This window comes from Lampetra planeri, chromosome 11 (genome assembly GCF_965212315.1).
Source record: "Lampetra planeri chromosome 11, kcLamPlan1.2.h2, whole genome shotgun sequence".
Lineage (NCBI taxonomy): Eukaryota > Metazoa > Chordata > Hyperoartia > Petromyzontiformes > Petromyzontidae > Lampetra > Lampetra planeri.
Window position 1 is genome coordinate 9187548 of NC_136117.1, and position 20238 is coordinate 9207785.

A 20238-nucleotide genomic window follows, 5' to 3' on the forward strand; every position below is an offset into this window, starting at 1 on the left:
GCTATGAGTTCTTGTCTCATCGTCATTACCATCGGTAGCAGAAGCATCAGCATATTTATCATTTGACAATGCTCACCAGGTTTCCTGTTGACAATACAATAGATTGTACAACTCAGATGGTTCTCTGACTGAATGGGTTCTGGAGAATTCTAATAAGATTGAACATTTTAGTTTTAGGGATCCCAAGCACACAGTTTTTATGGTTCGTATATTTGTCTGTTCATCAACCAGTTTGTCTTGTGTTTGTGTGTTAATGAATGAATTTGTTTAGGGAGTCGTGAAACGTTTCTAGACATTCTTGGGAGAGAAAAAAAGATTGTAGTGAGTGCATATTTGACAACCGACTATTAAAGTGCATTTGCAAGACAGAGCACTGCGTGTGCAGTCACTAACACAGGCGCAGCGCCTTGGCAGTGAAAATACTAATAGCTTCCTAATGCAAATTACAGCAAATCGCTGCTCTATATTTCTAGATAATTGCACCAAAGTGGGCCCTTATACGGAAGAACTTGATGCACACGCGAGCAGCAGGCTGGCACGTGAGAAATGCCCGTTCCACCACCCCCCCTGGAGATGCCATCAATCCCTCGGGCAAACACGTTTGACATATTTATGATTGCCAGGTTCAAATAACGCGAGCAGATGGCAAGGAACATTACACTTCGGCGCCATTACCGGAATCAATAAAATAATTATGTCGTAACACTTTGAGACATGAAGTTATAATGATCCCCCTCTGCTGCAATAAGAAGCAAGTAATTCCCCTCCCCAACTCCGTATGCCTCTTCATCTTGACAATCGTTTTCACTTCTGTGGCGTGTGCGATATTTCTGATAGTGTGTCGTCCGTATTGGCTGTTCCTATGTTAATTTCTCAATCTTCTAATGTGTGCAAATCGATCTACCCACTTTGTTTTTGCACACCCGATTATTTATATATACATAAGCTCACGCAGTAAACAAACTGCATAGTGCTGTTTTTATCTTCACGTTGAAGACATCTGGGCAGATCTGTCTGTGTCGTTTGTTTTGTTTTGCAACTTTTACCAAGCGTGTCGAGTGAAATAGCTGAACTTGTTTTGCTGAATTGGCTTCATTGAGCCACGTAAGTTGTGGGTAAGAAAAATGACGAAAATAACCAATGAGCAACAAGACCACCTTGTTAACTCGAATCTCGGCAATGATTTGGCACTAAAAATCACATTCTATAGTTCACTGGTTTTAAAGCTGATGCATAATTCAAGCCACTGGTGCGTAACGTTTTGCACTGCTTTGATGTTTGCGGAGGATTGCATTTGCCGTGTGCGGTACACTCTAAATAGCTTTGACCTCTGCATGCATAACGAACCATTTGCAGCATTGGATTGTGTAGAAATTTGCTACATTTAAGCAAGAATAACAATAATACGGGCTTTTGCGCCTTTATCACCGGGGAAACCAGCATTGTGTTCTACAACTGCGAAGATTTTTTGCGGTTGTGCTGTCCAGCTCTTCGATGCATTTTCGGGCCTCTACTGCGTATCGTTCGGCAGTGATGTCCGACGTTTTGCTGCGTGTGTTGGGAGCTTCTTTGAGGAAACTTTAGTCAGTGAATATAAAAAAAACCTCCCAGAATGTGGACATCGTGTCCCTTTATGTGTTTGCTCCTCAGTGTCTGCAATGTTCGTGGTTTCTACGCCGTCGTAACTTCCGTTGTTTTCACCAAGGCCCTCTGCGCGGGTCATTCTGGTGAAACGGCTGAAGGCTGAATGTTTCTTGTCCGCGTCAACAAAATAAAATCAATTTGTCAACACGTGCCACTGCACGTGCTGGGAACTCCAGGAAATTCAGGCACCGGGATACAGTGCCGTATTGATTCCCCAAAACATTTGTCCCAGCACGAGGCGCAGACATCTTGCCGAACAACGCGGGCTACCATGGTCGACCCACTCTTGACAAACGCAGAACGATGTTTGTTTTTCATCACCGTCCGCTGCCCGTTGCACGGTTGGGAAAACAACACGAGCAGAGCGTGTCGGGGTGCGGGGAGGGGGCAAAGCCACCCGCCGAGTGGCACCTGAGAGCAGAGGTTGCAAACGGGTTTTGATTCCTTACCGGTACCCGGCCGCACCAGGGTCGCAAACGGGTACCCGTACCCTACCCGTACCCGGCCGGGTACGGGTATCGGGTACCTGATTGCGACGTCTGGGATGAAGCCATGTTGCAGGCGCGGGTGGGTTGATTCTAGGAACTTGAATTGTGAGAAGAGACAAGACGTTGGGAAATGAGTTACAAACAGTTACTCACCAGTGACTCACCTGTACCCGGCCGCACCAGGGTCACAAATGGTTACCCGTACCCGGCCGGGTATGGGTAGCCGGGTATCGGGTAGGGTACGGGTATCGGGTACCCGGTTGCGACCTCTGCCTGAGAGACACGGGATGCCTGGGAGCAGCTGCCCGCCCCTGGTAGGGTGGGAGGGGGGGGGGGCTGCCACGGTGGCGAAATGTTAACTACCTCGCCTGGTATGCAGGAGGTCGTGGGTTCGATTCCGACCCTTGACGCCTGTAGATGTGGAGTTTGCGTGTCTCTCTTCATTGTGGACGCGTGGAATGTTATCCGGGTCCTCAGGGTTTTCCCGCCTCATTTAGAAACGTGCGTTTGGAGTATTTGGTTTGCTATACATTTCCACGTGATAAGCCACTTTTGTTGTTGAGCTATCAATTGTGGCCAGGTCGCTTCTGACGAAGAGCTATGTAGCTCAGTGGGCCATAACTTGTGAAATAAAAAATAGTTTATTTTTATCTCTGGGCATTAGCGTTGATGGGACTTGGGTGATGATTTAATGTTCTTTATTTATTTCAGTACGTAATTGATTATTCATCTTTGTGTTTTTCTTTTTTTACTTCTATTTGGTGAATTTGATGGGTATTTTAATGGGTCGTATAATTAGATGTTAGCTTGCAACACTTTCAAGTCATTTTATGGCTTAAACGTGCGGACTTTTACACTTATTTAGCAGAGGAAGTGTTAACACACCGGTTTTTTTACCCACCACATATCTTTACCGTGGTGAAGGATCAACTGTGTCGTTGTTTTCAATGAAGTGCCATTTGAAAACATTACATAGTGCAGTCAATTATATTGTGCTCAATAGGGAGATAGGGTCAAATATGTAAATTAAGAGAAAAGTGCATAAAAACTAAAATATATTGTGGGCTGGAAAAATATGAGATTCAAACAGGACGCAAAAATGTGTAAAAAGCACACAGCCAATTGTGCATTATGCAACAACCCAGTGCTAATTGGGATGGAACCAGTCCACAGTTGTCTATCATTGCATCACTGCTTCTATCAGTCGGTCACATTTACTCAAATGTATATATTTTTTATCTAAGACGAGGAGCACAATGTACTTTTTCAGGAGATGTTGATGTTTTTTTTTGCATGTGCACAAATAGCCGCGTGCTTTTTTACATTTGTGCGCCTTGTTTGGAACTTAGGGAAAGAGGGTATAAATCTGTTGATATCGTTCATCTCCATAGTAACGATCTTCAGGCAAGAGGCAGAAGCAGCAATGACTTTGCTTGCCTAGTTTTGCATACTTGTAAACTGTATTACTTATGGTGGGTTGCACAAAGTACAGCAGCATGGATTTGTGTTTAAAATCGTGGCATTATTGTGGAACTCACAACGTGGTCATGCCGATAAAAGTGCATGCAAAAATATCACATATTCATGAATTAAAAAAATGTTAGTTGATACAAAAAAAATTACTGCAAGGGAAATACGTTGAAATAAGTGGCTTATTGCAAGAATATCTGTAAATTGCATTTTCTCTTCCAGTTTGGGGAATTGCGCATTTGTTAACTGGACATCTGTAAAAAGAGCTCCATAGGTTATCGGATTCCTCTGGTATAAATTAAGATTCTGATACTTTTTAATAACAACAGCGAACATAATAATAACCCATATCGTGGCTTTTTCTCTTCAGAATCTCACAAATGTGAAGCTATTCTTGTTACAGCATATGCATCACTTTTGAACAGTATTTTAAGAATGCTGCAATGCCATACGTAATAATCACAATGCATCGTATTTTACGTGTGCATGTATTGGTGAATGAAGAGTTTATCTCTATGCTGTGGAGCATGCAACTATTTCTGTGTTATCAGCCATCAATAATAGACAATGTAATGAATTACTCCAATGTCTCATTCATACAATCTCTGTTGTAAACATTATTAATAAATAATACACAATTACATTTGCCATAAATATATTGTGTGTATATATATAAAAGATGTTTCGATCAATGGGGTAGCGGTTAGTGTACTGTACTATGAACCAACCGACCTGAGATGAATTCCCAGCCACTGCCAACAATCGGTCGCGAGTGAGAATACTATTATCATATCCAGTACAATGTGAGTATCCAGTCGGGTATCTGGGAGGATGTCTACCGATGAGATGGACCAATGAGCTCAGTTCGAGTGAAGGTTCTGGATGCGTTGTTGCAATGCATGATCGCTCAAAGAGGTGGTAAAGGCATGGGGAGGCATTGCCCAAGGATGGTGATGATATAAATAACAAAGATAACTAGGTAAAAGTTCACTTTCATGCAGGTGATAAAGCACCTGCCATTAAATAGCCAATTGTGATGGTTCAACCCAACTTGTAGCTGTAGATCGTAGCAGTTGTTTCTGCTGCCCTTAGACGCATTAGGAATAATGCACGCGTTGTTCTGCTTCAACTGCCAGCCTCTTTTCCCCAGGGGTAACCGGCCGTTTTGAGACTATTAGATTTGAGCCAATAAAACTTCATTGGGAAAGTACTTTGTGAGCCTTTGCTTGGGTTGATTTGTTTTAATAATCCTGATTTAACAATCCTTAAGCTGAACCCCCACTGTGTGGTAAATTGGGAGAGGTCCATTCCACACATCCATTACGACCGCTCACTCTCTGTTGCATAACCTCATCCATGAATCCTAAATACGACATTATCAATACAACGTTTTATTTTATTTGTGATTGATTTTGTTCTTGTAACTTTTCATGAGTAGGTCACGGCCTGTCTCCAGGGCTCCTTCCGCCAGCAGTGCCGTGAGCAAATATATCTCAGAGCTGCACCTTTACTTTTTAAATCCTTTATATTAAGTTCACTTGCTTGCTTGCTTAGGACAGTGCAAATCTTTCGGTCGTTTTTTAACCCACTTCCCGTGATCCAATCGAGCTGACATTTTGCACACAGACTCGTTGTGCGTGACAATGCATTTTCGTGAAATTTTTTTTCCAAAATTTTACACTGTTTAGGGAAAAATGTTTAAATACTTCATTACCAATTGCTTAATGCTGCCAGACAATCATCTGACCCATAGGTGGCAGCCATCTCAAGCCAGAGGACGAGAGGACTCTAGCCGCCACGCATATAAAGGATTTATAGTGAAAAACTTTGTTTTTACGGGTTATACTTGTTAAGTTTTACTTTTTCATATTGCTTCACCAAACACGTAAAGATCATATAGTAGTAGGTTTTTACCCCTTAAACTGGTACAAAACTGACACCTTTACCAGTTTAAAGGGTAAAAACATGCTACTATATTTTGCCACTGGTAAAGGAGGTTTCATAACGTAAAGATGACTTTTAAACATTTCGGAATTTTCCGTTAAATACTTCCTGAATTGCCACGTTGTGCATTGGAGTGAGTATTCCCATCAAACTTTCAGTGACGCCGAATTCTTTTGCAAACCTACACTATGTAATCGCTGAATGGAACATGCCCGAGAGGACCTCCAACAGAGGAGAGGGAGCGTTGAAATCGATTTGTGTGCGGGCACTCCGTGCCGTATTACATCGTAGGTTTGTGAGACGTCACGGTGGCTTGGGGAGGCTTCAATCCAGCAACGCATTTACCAAGGCTGGTGATGCCAATAATGATGACAATAATTATGGGTTTGATTGATGACCCTCGCTCTATGTTCCAACCATGCTACATGATTATATAGATAGCTACTTATCTTTATAAATATTCTTTTTCCTCGGAGTTATAATTATATAATTTCCTATATATGTAATCACTTTCTGAAAATATGCTCGTTAATACATTGATAAACTGCAGGAATTTGAAAAGAAAAATCGGTTGTTACTTTCCTCCATTTTTCACTGTTTCTATCAGCTTGTTATTGCAGAGTATCTTTAGATAATATTACATATATAGGACCACCTCAGCAACATTATAATAAAATATTTGCACCATGTTATATTAGGTAATCTATTTAATCCAAATGCATTATAATATGGTTTCTCCATGAAATGACAGAATTCCCAAATAGCAATGCTTCTTGTAAGAATGTACCATTTCTACCTTTCCTGAACATAAGATATGTATTGTGTCTGTTCCCGCTTACAAATAGTACGTGTTCATCTGTTGTCATGTTTCCGAGTCTCTGTCCTGTACCCTTCTCTGTCAGAAAATGTGTTTTGCATTTGGTATCCTTCTTGCGAAACGTTTAACAACATTCTGGCCTTGTACGTTTATTGCACATTCCTGTTGTTATTCTGACTGATTTATAGTAATTGTGATGCATTCACGTTCGTAAATATTGCTAGAAAACACATTTGCATTAGTCTCATTGCACCGGAGCACTGCATTTCAGCTAAACAAACACAATAGGCATCATGTGAGGCTTTAACTAATTTGCTACAAAGCTCTGTCATCATATGGCTGATATTGCAGGTGGTACCGATTAGGACTATAATCATTACGCTGTTTATGTGATGGGAATTCCTGGGTGTGGATGTGTTTAGGAGTGGAATGGGGTCTGTGGAGAGAAGTTGTTATTCTGGGTGGGCTGGCACTTGAGGAGGAGGCTGGTGTCTGTTCACCAGATGGAGATCATTAATACCGGCTAAGCATCTACACTGCTCCATAATTAAGTTAAATAGACAAGCTCCCTCCTACTAAGCTTCTGATAAACTGTAAACTATGTTATCTTTATATAGACTGTCGAAATTTTCCTCTATCAGTAAATTATTTTTGGCGACCCATCGAACAGAGACGGTCACTGCATCGCACGCTTTCAGATGCGCTTCTGCGGCCGTCTGGAACGCTCTTGCTTTCAATTTTAGGCAGCCCCTGGAGCTATGCACGTTTAAATCTAGATTGAAAACTCATTTGTTTAGAACTGCCTTCTGTGTTTAGTTTACTGTCCTTCCTCCGCACCTCCGATGTGCACGGTTGGCTACACACGGTACAAAAGAAGTTCAACACACATACAATGATCTATATTTTCACTTATCTTTTTCCCTAAGTTATATGACTTTGGTGCCCATCGCCATAAGCGACTTTGCTCATAACAGGGCATTACGAACTGCAAAGACTCTGCTGTATAGCTCTTGGGTGTGTTTTTGGGTTGTGCTGCGTTTTTGTTCTGGGAGGTTCTTGCGGGTCTGACCAATTCATTTCCTGAAGAGGCTTCAAACACGTGGAGTGAAACGTCAGACATCGTGCCTTACAAAACGTGGTAGGTACAACTCTAGAATACATCAGAAATGTCATTACTGAGAAATTAAACTTTAATGGGAAATTGCCTTGTACGAGGGTGAAGACAATGTAGTTTTGACTAAATTCAGTCATTCCACCCATTTGTAAATGTTTGCATGATTCGTATGTGTGTTGAACTTCCTTCACACTGTACGCAGCCAGCCTTGATCATCACAGGGGCGGGGAAAGGACAACAAACTAAACATGAAGCAGTTCTAATGAAATGCGTTTTCAATCAAATAAAAAATATACATTTTAATTCATACAGTTGTCACCATATTGCAGCCTCATTCTTTCATATATCGTGTGTCATTACTCCCTCATAAGACGAATACATATCTCACAGCACAATGTTCTTCTCATATACAATTTCCATACATCTGCATACATCTAGAGAGAGAGAAAAATATTGCAAATAAGTTACCAGGATTATGCCCCATTTCCTACATACTATTTAGTGTTGAAGTCACGCACATAACGTTGCAGAAATATTAAAAGTCTTTACTTATTAGCACGCCCTGGTAAAAGGGTGACGAGTGGTGAGTGCCTTGCAATCGTAAGGCTGCAAGTTCAAATCCCGATTGGGGGGGGGGGGGGATGACTCAGCCGATTATCCCTCCAGCATTGATAACTCGATGACCGCTTTGCAGGGAAGTCAACAAGTGGCTTTTCATTGGAGGGCCTCGCCTCCACCATAATAGGAACGTGGAATTTCCACCACAGGCTAAGGGGGGTGGGGGGGGCAAGCCCCCACCTCAAGTCTCGTCTGAGCAGGATGGCACTTCAGACTTGAGAACCGCGCTGTATTTGATCAGCGACAGACTTTGGGGCCGTCCATAAATGACGTCACGCACCTAGGGAGGGGGGGTTCACACATTTGTGACGATGTGTGACGAGGGTGGGGGGGGGGGGTGAGAAATGTGACGTCACATCAAAATGCGCAACTTTAAATAAATATAGACAACACGTTCTACGTAATTAAATAGACTTTTAAATACATGTTTTCTCCTACAACATCAGAGTGCAGCGCCACATTAAATACGCACTACAATGACAATAGTTGAAAGCGATTTGAAGCACGTTTTATTTTCAAAATGGAAATATGGTTTTGGGGGGGGGGGGGGGGCAGAGCTTTGTGACGTCATTTGAGGGGGGGCTGACTTTTTGTGACGCCGTGTGACGAAGGGGGGGGGGGGGTAAAAAAATCGTCCAAAATCGCGTGACGTCATTTATGGACGGCCCCTTAACATAAATGTGGTGACAGCGTGTGACACAAGTCCACGTCGTGCTGAACGTTTGCTATGATGTTACGAGGTCAGTTCGGCTGTCGCGTTGTTAGTTCTCGACGTCGCTAACGTCGTCGGGAAAAAAATGCGGCGCAACGAGTTTGGAATCTGTGCAAGAGCGTTCATTGTTTATTTGCACGCTTCATCCATACAATATTTGGCTCCAGTGCAATATGTACCGTTCAGCGTGTTTAAATGCCAGGTTTACTGAATGATACACCCCCCTCCCCATCGCTCTACGATTTGTCCTGACGCATGCTGCAAGATGTTGTAGCCACTGTCATCACAGCTGCTTCCAGCCAATGGAACTCCCCAAAACTCGTGCCTGACATCCCCCCCCCCATGATGACCTCCCTGTACACCCACACTTGGGCTAACACGAGTGAACATATTTTTTTAGCGTTCCCCCCTCCCCCGTCCTTCCTGTCGAGAGCGATGGGCCGTGCCGCCGGGTATCAGTGTTTGACTTGGCAGAGCAGTCGTCCTGATGATGATCGGTGTGAGATGCACACACACACACTGACTGACTGACTGCCTCGCGACTCTGCCTGTGTTTTCCTACAGGGGATAATTGAAGTGGACAGTGAAACGGCTTTCGAACTCTCTGCGTACATACTCCAGGTAAGCTTTGTTTGTGTATTACGCGTTTGTTGTCATGTGTGGTCGTGCTGTGGTTAGTGTGCTGTAGTTAGCGCGCTGCGCTTCGAACCTGGCGAACAGAGTTCAAATGCCCGCTCAAATGAGTGTGTAAACATACTCTTAGGTTAAATTTTGATTTAAAGCTTTCGTGACTGCAGGGATTCATCTTCTTGGTTCTTTCGGTAAAGTCACGTAGAAGGGAAATAATAAAATAATAAAAATAAAACATAATAAAATAATTCTCACGACGTTTCGGGTGAAGAACAGGTCTGTCGGGAAGACAGCGTCTGACGCTGTCTTCCCGACAGACCTGTTCTTCACCTGAGGACGGCTGCTTGCGTTGTGGCCGAAACGTCGTGAGAATTATTTGATTATGTTTTATTTTTATTATTTTATTATTTCCCTTCTACGTGACTTTACCGAAAGAACCAAGAAGATACTCTTAGGTTTTTTCGGTAAAGTCACGCATGTAAAAATAAATAATAAAATAATAGAAATTATTATAAAAATAAAATATGAAAAAAAAGGATATTTATATTATTATCTCAATTATTTTATTATTTATTTTTACATGCGTGACTTTACCGAAAAAACCTAAGAGTATGAATCCTTGCAGTCACGAAAGCTTCAAATCTAGAGTGTAAACATCGCCAGGAGGGAGACAAAGGCGGCCGGGTCCTGTGCCAGCCTTCATAGGTGCTCACTAACAGTGCTTGCCCCAAGCGTCTGTTATGGCTACACGGTGGAGCTTTGCCTTGTCTTTGTGTGAATGTATGTTCATGGGAAGAGATAATATACCCATGCGAATAAATGCATTGTTTTTAAAGCTTTGCAACTAACGTTTGAAGCGTTAATACATCTGCTTTGTGTGCCAGTCTTTTCTGCGGCTGTAACAACACGATAACCCTTGTAGTAAAGAAGATGCAATGTAAATCAAAGTTCCGTGTCATTGTAATTATTGTTCTGCGAATCATTGAGCCTCCTTTTAATCTGTCAAAGAAGCGCATGTTCGGCCCAACGCTGTTGGGAGTCGGATCTGAAAAGAAATCATCCTCGCACTGATGATGCCTGTAGTAGTGGCACGTTACACGTGTTCCTGCTGTACGTACCGAACGTGGGGTCAGTGAAGCAAGCTGGCAGCTGCGGTGTAAGAGATGTGCTGAAGCAGCTGGGAGCATTGCGCTAATCTGCATGTAACAGCTGAGAGCCCCGCGAACGGAGATGCTGCAGTGTGCGTGTGTTTCAATGGGAGTTGGGATATCTGTGGAAGGAATAAGGAATTTTCAAAAAGTACAAAACTTTAGCAAGCTGTGTCAATCGCCAGCTGTGACACCGGCACGCGAGGACAGACTGAATAACGCGTTAGTCGGAAGTATTGACTCAACATTTCCACCGACAGTAACGCAAAGACAAATATCACGTAGGTGGGAGAAAGGGGGGGGGGGTGAAGGTGATGCTTGCTTTTCACGCTGTTAATACATCACATGTGCTGTGTTACTTTTCTCGTCTGTGGTGTTCTAACATTACTGGGTGAGAATATTGACCTGTGCAGAGGGCATGTGGCCCCCATTTCTCCGTGTGGCTGCAATGTTATCGGGCAGAACAGAAATTGTTTTTGGCTTCTCATGGTTGAATTGCCACTTCCAGATTCTCCCTCCTGCTCCTCACGTCCCGCTATTTCCTTGCACCACCCTCCCACCTCCCCCTCCCCTCTCTCTTGGCTTTCTCTGCCTGCCAATCCGTTTATACGACAGTAATTTGCCCTTCCTAGCAGTTGCTATCGACCTTGGCTGGTCACCAAAGTGTCTTGTTTTCCGAAGCACATTTCTGAACTTACAGCAATATTGAACTACTGTAAAGTATGTAAGGTCCCATGGTGTACAGGACAGTCTCCAACTCATTATCCACCCTCTCTCTCTGACCTCTCTATTTACGTGCAATGGAGAAGAGCCATTGCCCAAACCGTCGCCTATTATATATTTTTCCTTTTGAGGCAGTGTTATTTACGAATGTTATGAGGTTTCTATTTGTATATACAGTATACGTATAAACTAATGCATTTTGGGGATAAAGGGGGCGGTGATTGTGTTTGAAAGCAATTGTGAAATGGGGTGCCATGGTGGCGAAATTTTAACTGCCTCGCCTGGTATACAGGTCGTGGGTTTGATCCAGACCCTAACGCCTGTACATTTGGAGCTTTCGTGCTCTCCCTGTGGTCGCGTGGATTGTTTTCCGGGTCGTACGGGTTATCTCTTCACATTTAGAATCAACGTGCGTTTCGAGTTTTGCTGCTACGAATTTCCACATGATGAGCCACTTCGTTTAGTTATCTTTTGTGTCCAGGTCACTTCTGAAAAATAGCTACATGTGGGCCTTACCTGGTAAAATAAATAGTTTAGTTTAATGAGAAGTACACTCACCCAGCTTAATAACCATTGCTACAGTCTACCTACATTATAGACTGCCAGTACACTCACCAAACTTAATAACCAGGCTACAGTCTACATTATAGACTGCCAGTACACTCACCAAACTTAATAACCAGGCTACAGTCTACATTATAGACTGCCAGTACACTCACTCTGATTAAGAACCAGGCTACAGTCTACATTAGTTGTTTTTAAAATAAATGTTATTTTAATTCACTTTATTCTTATTTTTCTATCTATGTGACTTTACCGAAAGAACCAAAGAATATGAATTCCTGCAGTCACGAAAGTTTTAAGTCCAAATGTAAGGGCTTTAAGTGTTGTTATTGTCTGTTTGAGAGGCAAACCAGGTCTGAATCTGTGATGTTTTTGAATTCCTCTTGCAGGAGGCTGCGGGAGACTACACCTGGTGAGTCAGCATTGTTATCATCAGTGGCATCATCAACTGACTGGACACTCTTGCATGTTCAGACACATGTTGATGTAGTATCTGGTATACACTAGAATATACCTACCAAGTCCAGCATCGTTATCATCTCTGGCATCATGAGCTACTTCCACACTTGTAAACATACAAGAAGTACACTGATACAGTATCTAGTATACAATAGACTACCGTGTGAGTCAACATTGTTATCATCGATGTCATCATAAGCTACCTGCGCACTCGTAAACATACAACGAAACACCTTTATCGTATCTAGTATGCAATAGACTATAACGTGTGAGTCAGCATTGTTATCTTCTATGGCATCATCAGCCGACTGAACACTTGCAATGTACAAAGATAGACTGATATAGTCCAGGAGGACGTCTGCCAAGGAGATGGGGTGATACAAATACGTCACGTGCACGTGCAGATGCTTGGGAAGCCCATCATCCAGCAGGGGATTAATCCGTGGCTGATGCTGATACTGATGTAGTATCTAGTGTACAATTGAGTGGTCCGTTTAACACGTAGGCTTTCGCGACCAATATTATTCATAATCAACGTTTTTGGGGTTAGATCGTGTTATTTATAAATGTGTCGTAACCCTCCACCACCCGACACGGCCAATCAGTAAAAAAGTGTCACGTTGACTAAAGACAAATAGTATACTGATTTAGCCCACCGGTGTGTTGAAGCGTGAAACCACAACATTTACAATTTTTGAGTACGACGTTTCGCTGGTAATTGCATCCAGCATCATCGGGCAATTCGCCTCAAATCGTTCCACCTGATGAGTTGATGATGACGTCATCCTGATGCTGCTCTATATAAGAAGGGGAGACAGAGCAGAGCCTCACCATTCTGGCGAATTGCCCGATGATGCTGGATGCAATTACCAGCAAAACGTCGTATTCAAAAATTGTAAATGTTGTGGTTTCACGCTTCAACACACCGGTGGGCTAAAGCAGTGAACTATTTGTATTTTGTCAACGTGACACTTTTTTACTGATTGGCCGTGTCGGGTGGTGGAGGGTTACGACACATTTATAAATAACGCGATCTAAACCCAAAAACGTTGATTATGAATCGAGTGGTCCATTCACCGAGCTATGACCCAACGACTCGAGTTGGATTTCCAGCCATGACTAACATCAGTGGCGAGTGATGTCTGAAACAGTGCTGGGCTTTGCCCCCCTTCGTCGTGCTAGTCAGTGTGGGTTTGGTGCCGTCAAACAAACTCCCACGACTGAAACTACACGGGGAGGCGTTCACTCGGCAGTGGACATAACTATCTGTAAAAAAATTAACCCGTAAAAACAAAGTTTTTCGCTATAAATACTTTATATGCGTGGCGGCTAGAGTCCTCTCGTCCTCTGGCTTGAGATGGCTGCCACCTATGGGTCAGATGATTGCCTGCCACCATTAAGCAATTGGTAATTAAATATAAAAAAAAAATTCCTAAAAAGTGTAAAATTTTGGAAAAATGTTTTCACGAAAATAAATTGTCAAGCACAATTGTGCAAAATGTCAGCTCGATTGGATCACGGGAAGTGGGTTAAAAAACGACCGAAAGATTTGCACGGTCGTAAGCGCGCAAGCAAGCAAGTGAACTTAATATAAAGGATTTAATAAAAAGAAAAAAAAGTATTTTACAAAGCAAGATGTTTTATTTGACCTGATTAAAAACACATCTTAACACGCGTTATTAAATACATTTCCAAAGTCATAAATTGATGTAAATCTCTCCATGCATGCACATATTTAGTACATTTTCCACACACGCATACAGCGCACTATCTCTCTATATATACCGCCCGTGGGTATGTTTATTCATTTTTTAATATCAATAATGTAGAACCCCCACAGGGAAATATTCCATCCTTGTGCCACCTTGACGGCCCCTGGTACTTGATTGATGTGGATGTTCCAGCGAAGGGGACAGGTGTGAGATGAGTGATTTTCATCGGCGTCAAAGTTGAAGCCATGAAACTCGCTGCACTTGCTTTACTTGCTCTGCGTGCTCGGCAGGAATTTAATGGATGACCACAGAGGCGTCGGATTCAATGCAGTTTGAGCGTACCGGCCTATGCGACCATTCAGCTGCACATGTTAATGATACTTTTCTTGCGTACGTCATTCTTGAATGTATGTTGAACCTCTTCTTGGTTCTTTCGGTAAAGTCACGTAGAAGGGAAGTAATAAAATAATAAAAATAAAACATAATAAAATAATTCTCGCGACGTTTCGGCTACAACGCAAGCAGCCGTCTTCAGGTGAAGACAGCTGCTTGCGTTGAAGACGGCTGCTTGCTTTGAAGACGGCTGCTTGCGTTGTAGCCGAAACGTCGTGATAATTATTTTATAATGTTTTATTTTTATTATTTTATTACTTCCCTTCTACGTGACTTTACCGAAAGAACCAAGAAGATGAATCCCTGCAGTCACGAAAGCTTTAAATCGAAATATGTTGAACCTCTTTCGCACCATACATAGCCAACCATGCTAATCAGAGGTGCGGGGGGAAGTGCAAAAAACTAAACACAAATCGGTTCTTAAGAAATAAGATTTCAAGCTCGGTTTAAAAGTGCAGATATATGGTGGCTTCCTTATTCTTATTGTTTTCATCTGCCATGGTCACTCCACTGCTGGATGAAGGCTTCCTCCTTCTACTACCACCTCACGATCTAGCAATGTAATAATCCATCTAGCACTTGCCCACGAACTAATTTAATCCTTCCATCTCCCCAGTGGCCGACTTCTTGCTCATGAATGTATGTACTTAAGCTTTATTGGGTAACAGCAGAGAATGGAAGTGTTCAATCTCAAGCATTTAATGTGATTCATTAGCCACTGCAATTAGGACTCCTAGATTATTTACATTTCTAATTCATCTAAAATTTATTCTGTGAAGCACGGTGACTTGTTCGTTTTATCTATACGTTAAACAAAGCTAAGGTACCGGACAAATGTGCTCATTAAACTATCATTATTAAAGATAAACATGGTGATGAATGCATGCAAAGGGTATGAAATAAAATGTATTTAAATATTTTAAGAGACCTTTTTTAGTAGGGTTATTTTTACAATGCTGCAAGCAATGGCATTTTCAATCATTAAAAAATAATGTCCAATGTTGGAATTAATTTTCAATTTATGTGTGGCACAGGCATAAAAACCAGTGATTTATATGTACTTTTTGTCATGAAAATCATGTCAGATGGTTTAAAGTTACATCAAGTGACCGTGAAATCAGCTCTCTCCATCCTGTGCACAGGCATTTGTCTACAGCTGTCGGAAGTGCAGTAGACTGGAATGATGAATGATTTCAAATTAGTTTAATCCAAGTGTGTGATTGCAGTTGAAGTTTTAATCTCTGGTTGTGCCTGAAATAAATTACATGGCCTCCACTTAGCAGATTTGTGGGTTTTTTCCCACCCATGTGCATACACGCTAGGGTATTAAGTTGTGAAATTGAAGAGCTTGGTAAAAATTTGTTCCAATTTGTCACTCTATACTCTTTGTTTTTTTTGGTAAAGTCACGTAGGTAAAAATATATATATAAAATAAATGAAAATGAAAACACAAGCAACCGTCATTTTATTTGTTTTCATTAATTTTTTTATATTTTTTTACCTACGTGACTTTACCGAAAAAAACAAAGTGTATGGATCTTTGCAGTCACGAAAACTTCAAATCTAGAATGGTCACTCTATCCCTGCGTGCGTGCATGTGTTGGTAGTGATGACGCGGTGAGGTCGGAATTGAAGACCCTTCCTCCTCTTCCCACACTACTACTGAAGGAACACCCCTCGATCAGCTACTGGTGAGTGTTGTCATCCGTCCCTTCACTTCCTTTCCAAATCTTTTCACTCCATCATGCGGAAACCAACGTCAAAGTGATTTCCTGCCAAATCAAATGAGCATGGAGGTGGTGCTCATCTCCTGTTCACAACCCTGAGCCAGTGATAGGAAATCCCACATCCCTATGGGAGTGATGAATTTCTCCACGAGACAAGAAATGTTGAATTCCTCACAAAGTGGTGCTCACTTTATCGAACCCGGAAGGATGATGGGCTGAGTCATCCTCCAACCAGAATTTGAACTGGTGACCTTCCAATTGGGAACACCTCACTCTGCTGCTAAGCCGCAGGGAAATCACCTTTGGGTAAATGAAGAAATATATACTATTTGTGTTATATATATGTATATATTTAAACCCATATGCATGTATGTATGAAATAGTAATATGTATGCTAAATATTGCCTTCAGTTTTATGGAATCCCTCTTGGCTTGAAAAGGGGTGTCGTGCTCAGCATACATTTTATACACTCGCCGAGATTTATCGTCGTCATAAAAGTAGAATGAAATCCAGAGTCCCTCCAAATGCTCCGTCAAATTTACCGCACCTCTTTCGAGCAATGTGATCATTCTCAAATAAGTCTCCACATTTGCAGACCACATGCACGGAGCACTTTACATAATTTGGTATAGAATAAAACGGTATAAGTGGGCACTGCCTGTCGTGCAATGGTTTTAGGACACTGGACGATCAATCCATAGGTCACCAGTTCAGTTCTGTCTCCCGGTTTGGCAGTGAAAACAACGGTGCAATGTTTCTCAAATCCCCATGCCTCTATCAACCCAGCAGTTCACATGGGTCCACCACAGTTCGTCCATCGGCAGGTCACGTGTGATGACGTAAAGGGTGGGTACTTCCACTTCTTCCAACACGTCTGGTCAACATGGAAGAGTAGACCAAATGCACCGTCGACTTTTCCGTCGTGGAAGCCCTTCTGAACAAGCAATTTCAGAGTGGCAACTTCATGTTATATATTTTTTTTAAAACTAAAATTATTATCTCCATGATGAGTGAACGTGGACGTCGTAAATAATGCGAGAGACATTTTTAAGACCCACATGTAGCATCACAGATTATGCACGTGAGACCGGGGATATTGGTTGTTTTGAGACTGTTCAAATATTGATGCAGGATAGTATTTGGATCGTCAACCAACACCGGTTACAACAACAAGTGCACATATTGTTCTTTTTTTAGCCCCGCCCACCCCCCCCAACACGTTCCATTCATTGGCTACCACATTCAGATAAGCCCCTCCCCCCTCCCCCTTAACTTGTATTTAAGAGCTTGTCTCTTGGAATTTTGCCTCACTTGATACAGTAAATTTAGCTGTGACAGTCCCACCTGATGACGGAGACTTGTGTTGCCTCCGAAACGTCGTGATTTATAATTTTATTTCTATTCTTATTTCTATTATTTTTATTATTTATTTCCACCTACGTGACTTTACTGAAAAAACCTAAGAGTATGAATCCTTGCAGTCACGAAAGCTTCAAATCTAGAATTAGTAGCAGAACATTGTTGCAGGTGAAGAGTTGAATCTCCAGATTTAAATGATCAAATTGTATTTCTCGGCTTCCCTCCACTCTGACAGAAGAGTGGGCGGGCTGTTATCACTGCTGGATAAAGGGTGCTTGCTTTGCTGGTGGATATTGAGCAAACCTTTACTGACCCGCCCCCGAGTGTACATATTGACAGTCGATGTATAGGATTGCCTAAGTGAGAAATGTGTCAGGAATGTGTTGCTTTACCTCGGGTTAAATAACCTAAGTGTGTACAAACAGCGCCAAAAATCAAGGCATTGACTTTTTTTGCAAACAATGTGTGTTTTGTGTCATTGAATGGCAGGCAAAGTGAGGCTGTTTTTTATAGTTGGGTTTAGCCTTCCAATATCTTGATACCAGTGTTACAAGAAGTGGTATTAAATGTATTACTTTCTCTGCTCTACCTATAGAAAATTTGAGTTCTATACATCAGTCTCTATTCTCATAAATATAACCAATTTAAATATAAAGACATTATAGGAAGTTCGTGGGATGCTGAATGTATTTTTCATAGTATGTCATTGCCTTGTTCTCTGGGAAAAATAGAGTTTAAATGGAAAACACTACGTGTAGTTTAAATAACAATATACAAGAACAATTAATATTAATGTTACATGAAAAATAAATTGGAGAATATAATTGTTCAAATCGCTCACCTGCGGTTTATTCCTGAGGCTAACATTTAAGCGTTGAATACAGTGGTGGGGTTAGCTCATTGAAGGGCTTTAAGCAGAAACTTGCCATGCTAGTGCAATGACAGAAGAGATATACAAAAGACATAGAAAGATGAGCGAAAATCAATGCAGAGCAGAGAGATAAAATATATTCTATGGTTAATTGTCTTGTTATGTTCATGATGGATTTGAATTTGTGGTGATTTTTGACGCATTCATGTTTTTTCATGATTTCATAAACCCGACGACCTGAGTTAAACTCCCCGCTATGGCTAACATCAGTGGTGCGTGATATGCGTTACCACTCTCATGCGTCCGCCTTCACCAACCCTAGCGTGGTGAAATTTTGCATCTTTCTGGGGCCCCACACTTTTGCTTGGTTAGTTTGCTCTGCCCGTGCACCACCGCTGATTGAAGACAGTTATATTGAGCCGTATTGCAGGTTATATAATATATTAATGTTTTTTTCTTTTCATATTTCACAGCGAGGAGCGGATTATCGAGCACTACAAGAAGCTCAAGGGACAAACACGAGGGCAGGCTATTGTCAAGTAAGGACTTTACTTGAATCTGTAATGCCCCTGTGATATTGGCCCTGCAAGACTATAAACCATAATATTTCAAGAGCACTGAAAAATCGCTCGCAATAACATTAGCAGGAGTCAATGTTACGTCATTACATCTTCTGGGGACCCAGGTGGTGGTGAGCGGACATTGCTGGATCGCCTGCCTACTGGGGCTATTATTGTCCTTTTAAAGTGATTGTCCCACAGGCCAGTCAATGCGTACGTTCTGGTAATGCCATTGCCGCAATGTTTTATTCTCTCTTGCAGTTACATGAGTGTGGTGGAAACTCTACCTAGCTATGGGGTTCACTATTACCCAGTGAAGGTAATGTTTTGTGCATTTTAGCAGCATTGAACACAGACATACATTCTACAAATCTCACCCATATCCAGCATAGTCACAACACTGATAAGTGCCGGACCGTGAAGTTGATGGCAAAGTAGTATTGCATGGGCAAACACTGGTAACAATTAGTCCTCATAGAATATCACCACATTCATTATCAATCACGCTGCCTTATAACGTTGGAGGGGAAATGCAGATTGTGTTATTAGTGGGGTTATCCGCGAATGTACATATATGCAGGAAAATAAAATGCTTATAATTGCAGATTGTGACAGGAGTGTTCAGTGAGCCTACAACTCACGTAGAAATGTAGTCGGGACATGGGTAACAAGAGTTCTGTAATAGGCTGACATTTCAGGCAATAGGCCTTCTTTAGAGCAGTGATACACAATGCAGGGAGATGGACTGACTTTATAATTGGAGAATCAGACCCTTACACTCTGGGTGCACTGAAAAAACAGTTTTTTGTTTGTTTAAAGAATATTAAGAAGTGAAAAGTTTTAATTTCCAAAGCATCATATGTAACCGTTGAAAGTAAACAAAAATATACGTGTAAATAGATTTTAAATTAAAAATAAGAGAATCAAATTTGAATGTAGCACTGCACCATAGGAAGAACGAGTTACCATTGCTATGCCCATTGTTGTTTTGAAAGAGCTGTTTGTGGGGTGAAGTCATGCCTAGCTGCATATCACACCTGTTTGAATCGGGTTGAATCCGAAATCAGGCTGAGCTCGTAATACTATTTACTTCATCTGATAATAATGTTCTCTCTTGTACGCGTGTCAAACGTCTTTCGCAAACAACCCTCATGACTGACATGGCTCGGGGAAGCCCTCATCCATCCAGCAGCGGCTTGACATACATCATCAACACCATTTAACTCAGCACGGGCCCAAGGGCCCAACATGTCAAGTAGCGCAGCATATTACATAATGACATTA

General features: G+C 41.8%; 1 protein-coding gene across 2 annotated transcripts in view; it reads left to right on the forward strand.

Moving 5' to 3' along the window:
• The window catches only part of LOC144721274 (FERM domain-containing protein 4A-like), a 118020-nt gene that overhangs the window by 55540 nt on the left and 42242 nt on the right, over window positions 1-20238 (forward strand). For both annotated transcript variants that reach the window (XM_078598770.1, XM_078598771.1), the window contains exons 6-10: window positions 9372-9428; window positions 12262-12284; window positions 16044-16127; window positions 18868-18933; window positions 19216-19273. In XM_078598770.1, the coding sequence (XP_078454896.1) occupies window positions 9372-9428; window positions 12262-12284; window positions 16044-16127; window positions 18868-18933; window positions 19216-19273 (288 nt within the window). The remainder of the gene's footprint in view (window positions 1-9371; window positions 9429-12261; window positions 12285-16043; window positions 16128-18867; window positions 18934-19215; window positions 19274-20238) is intronic.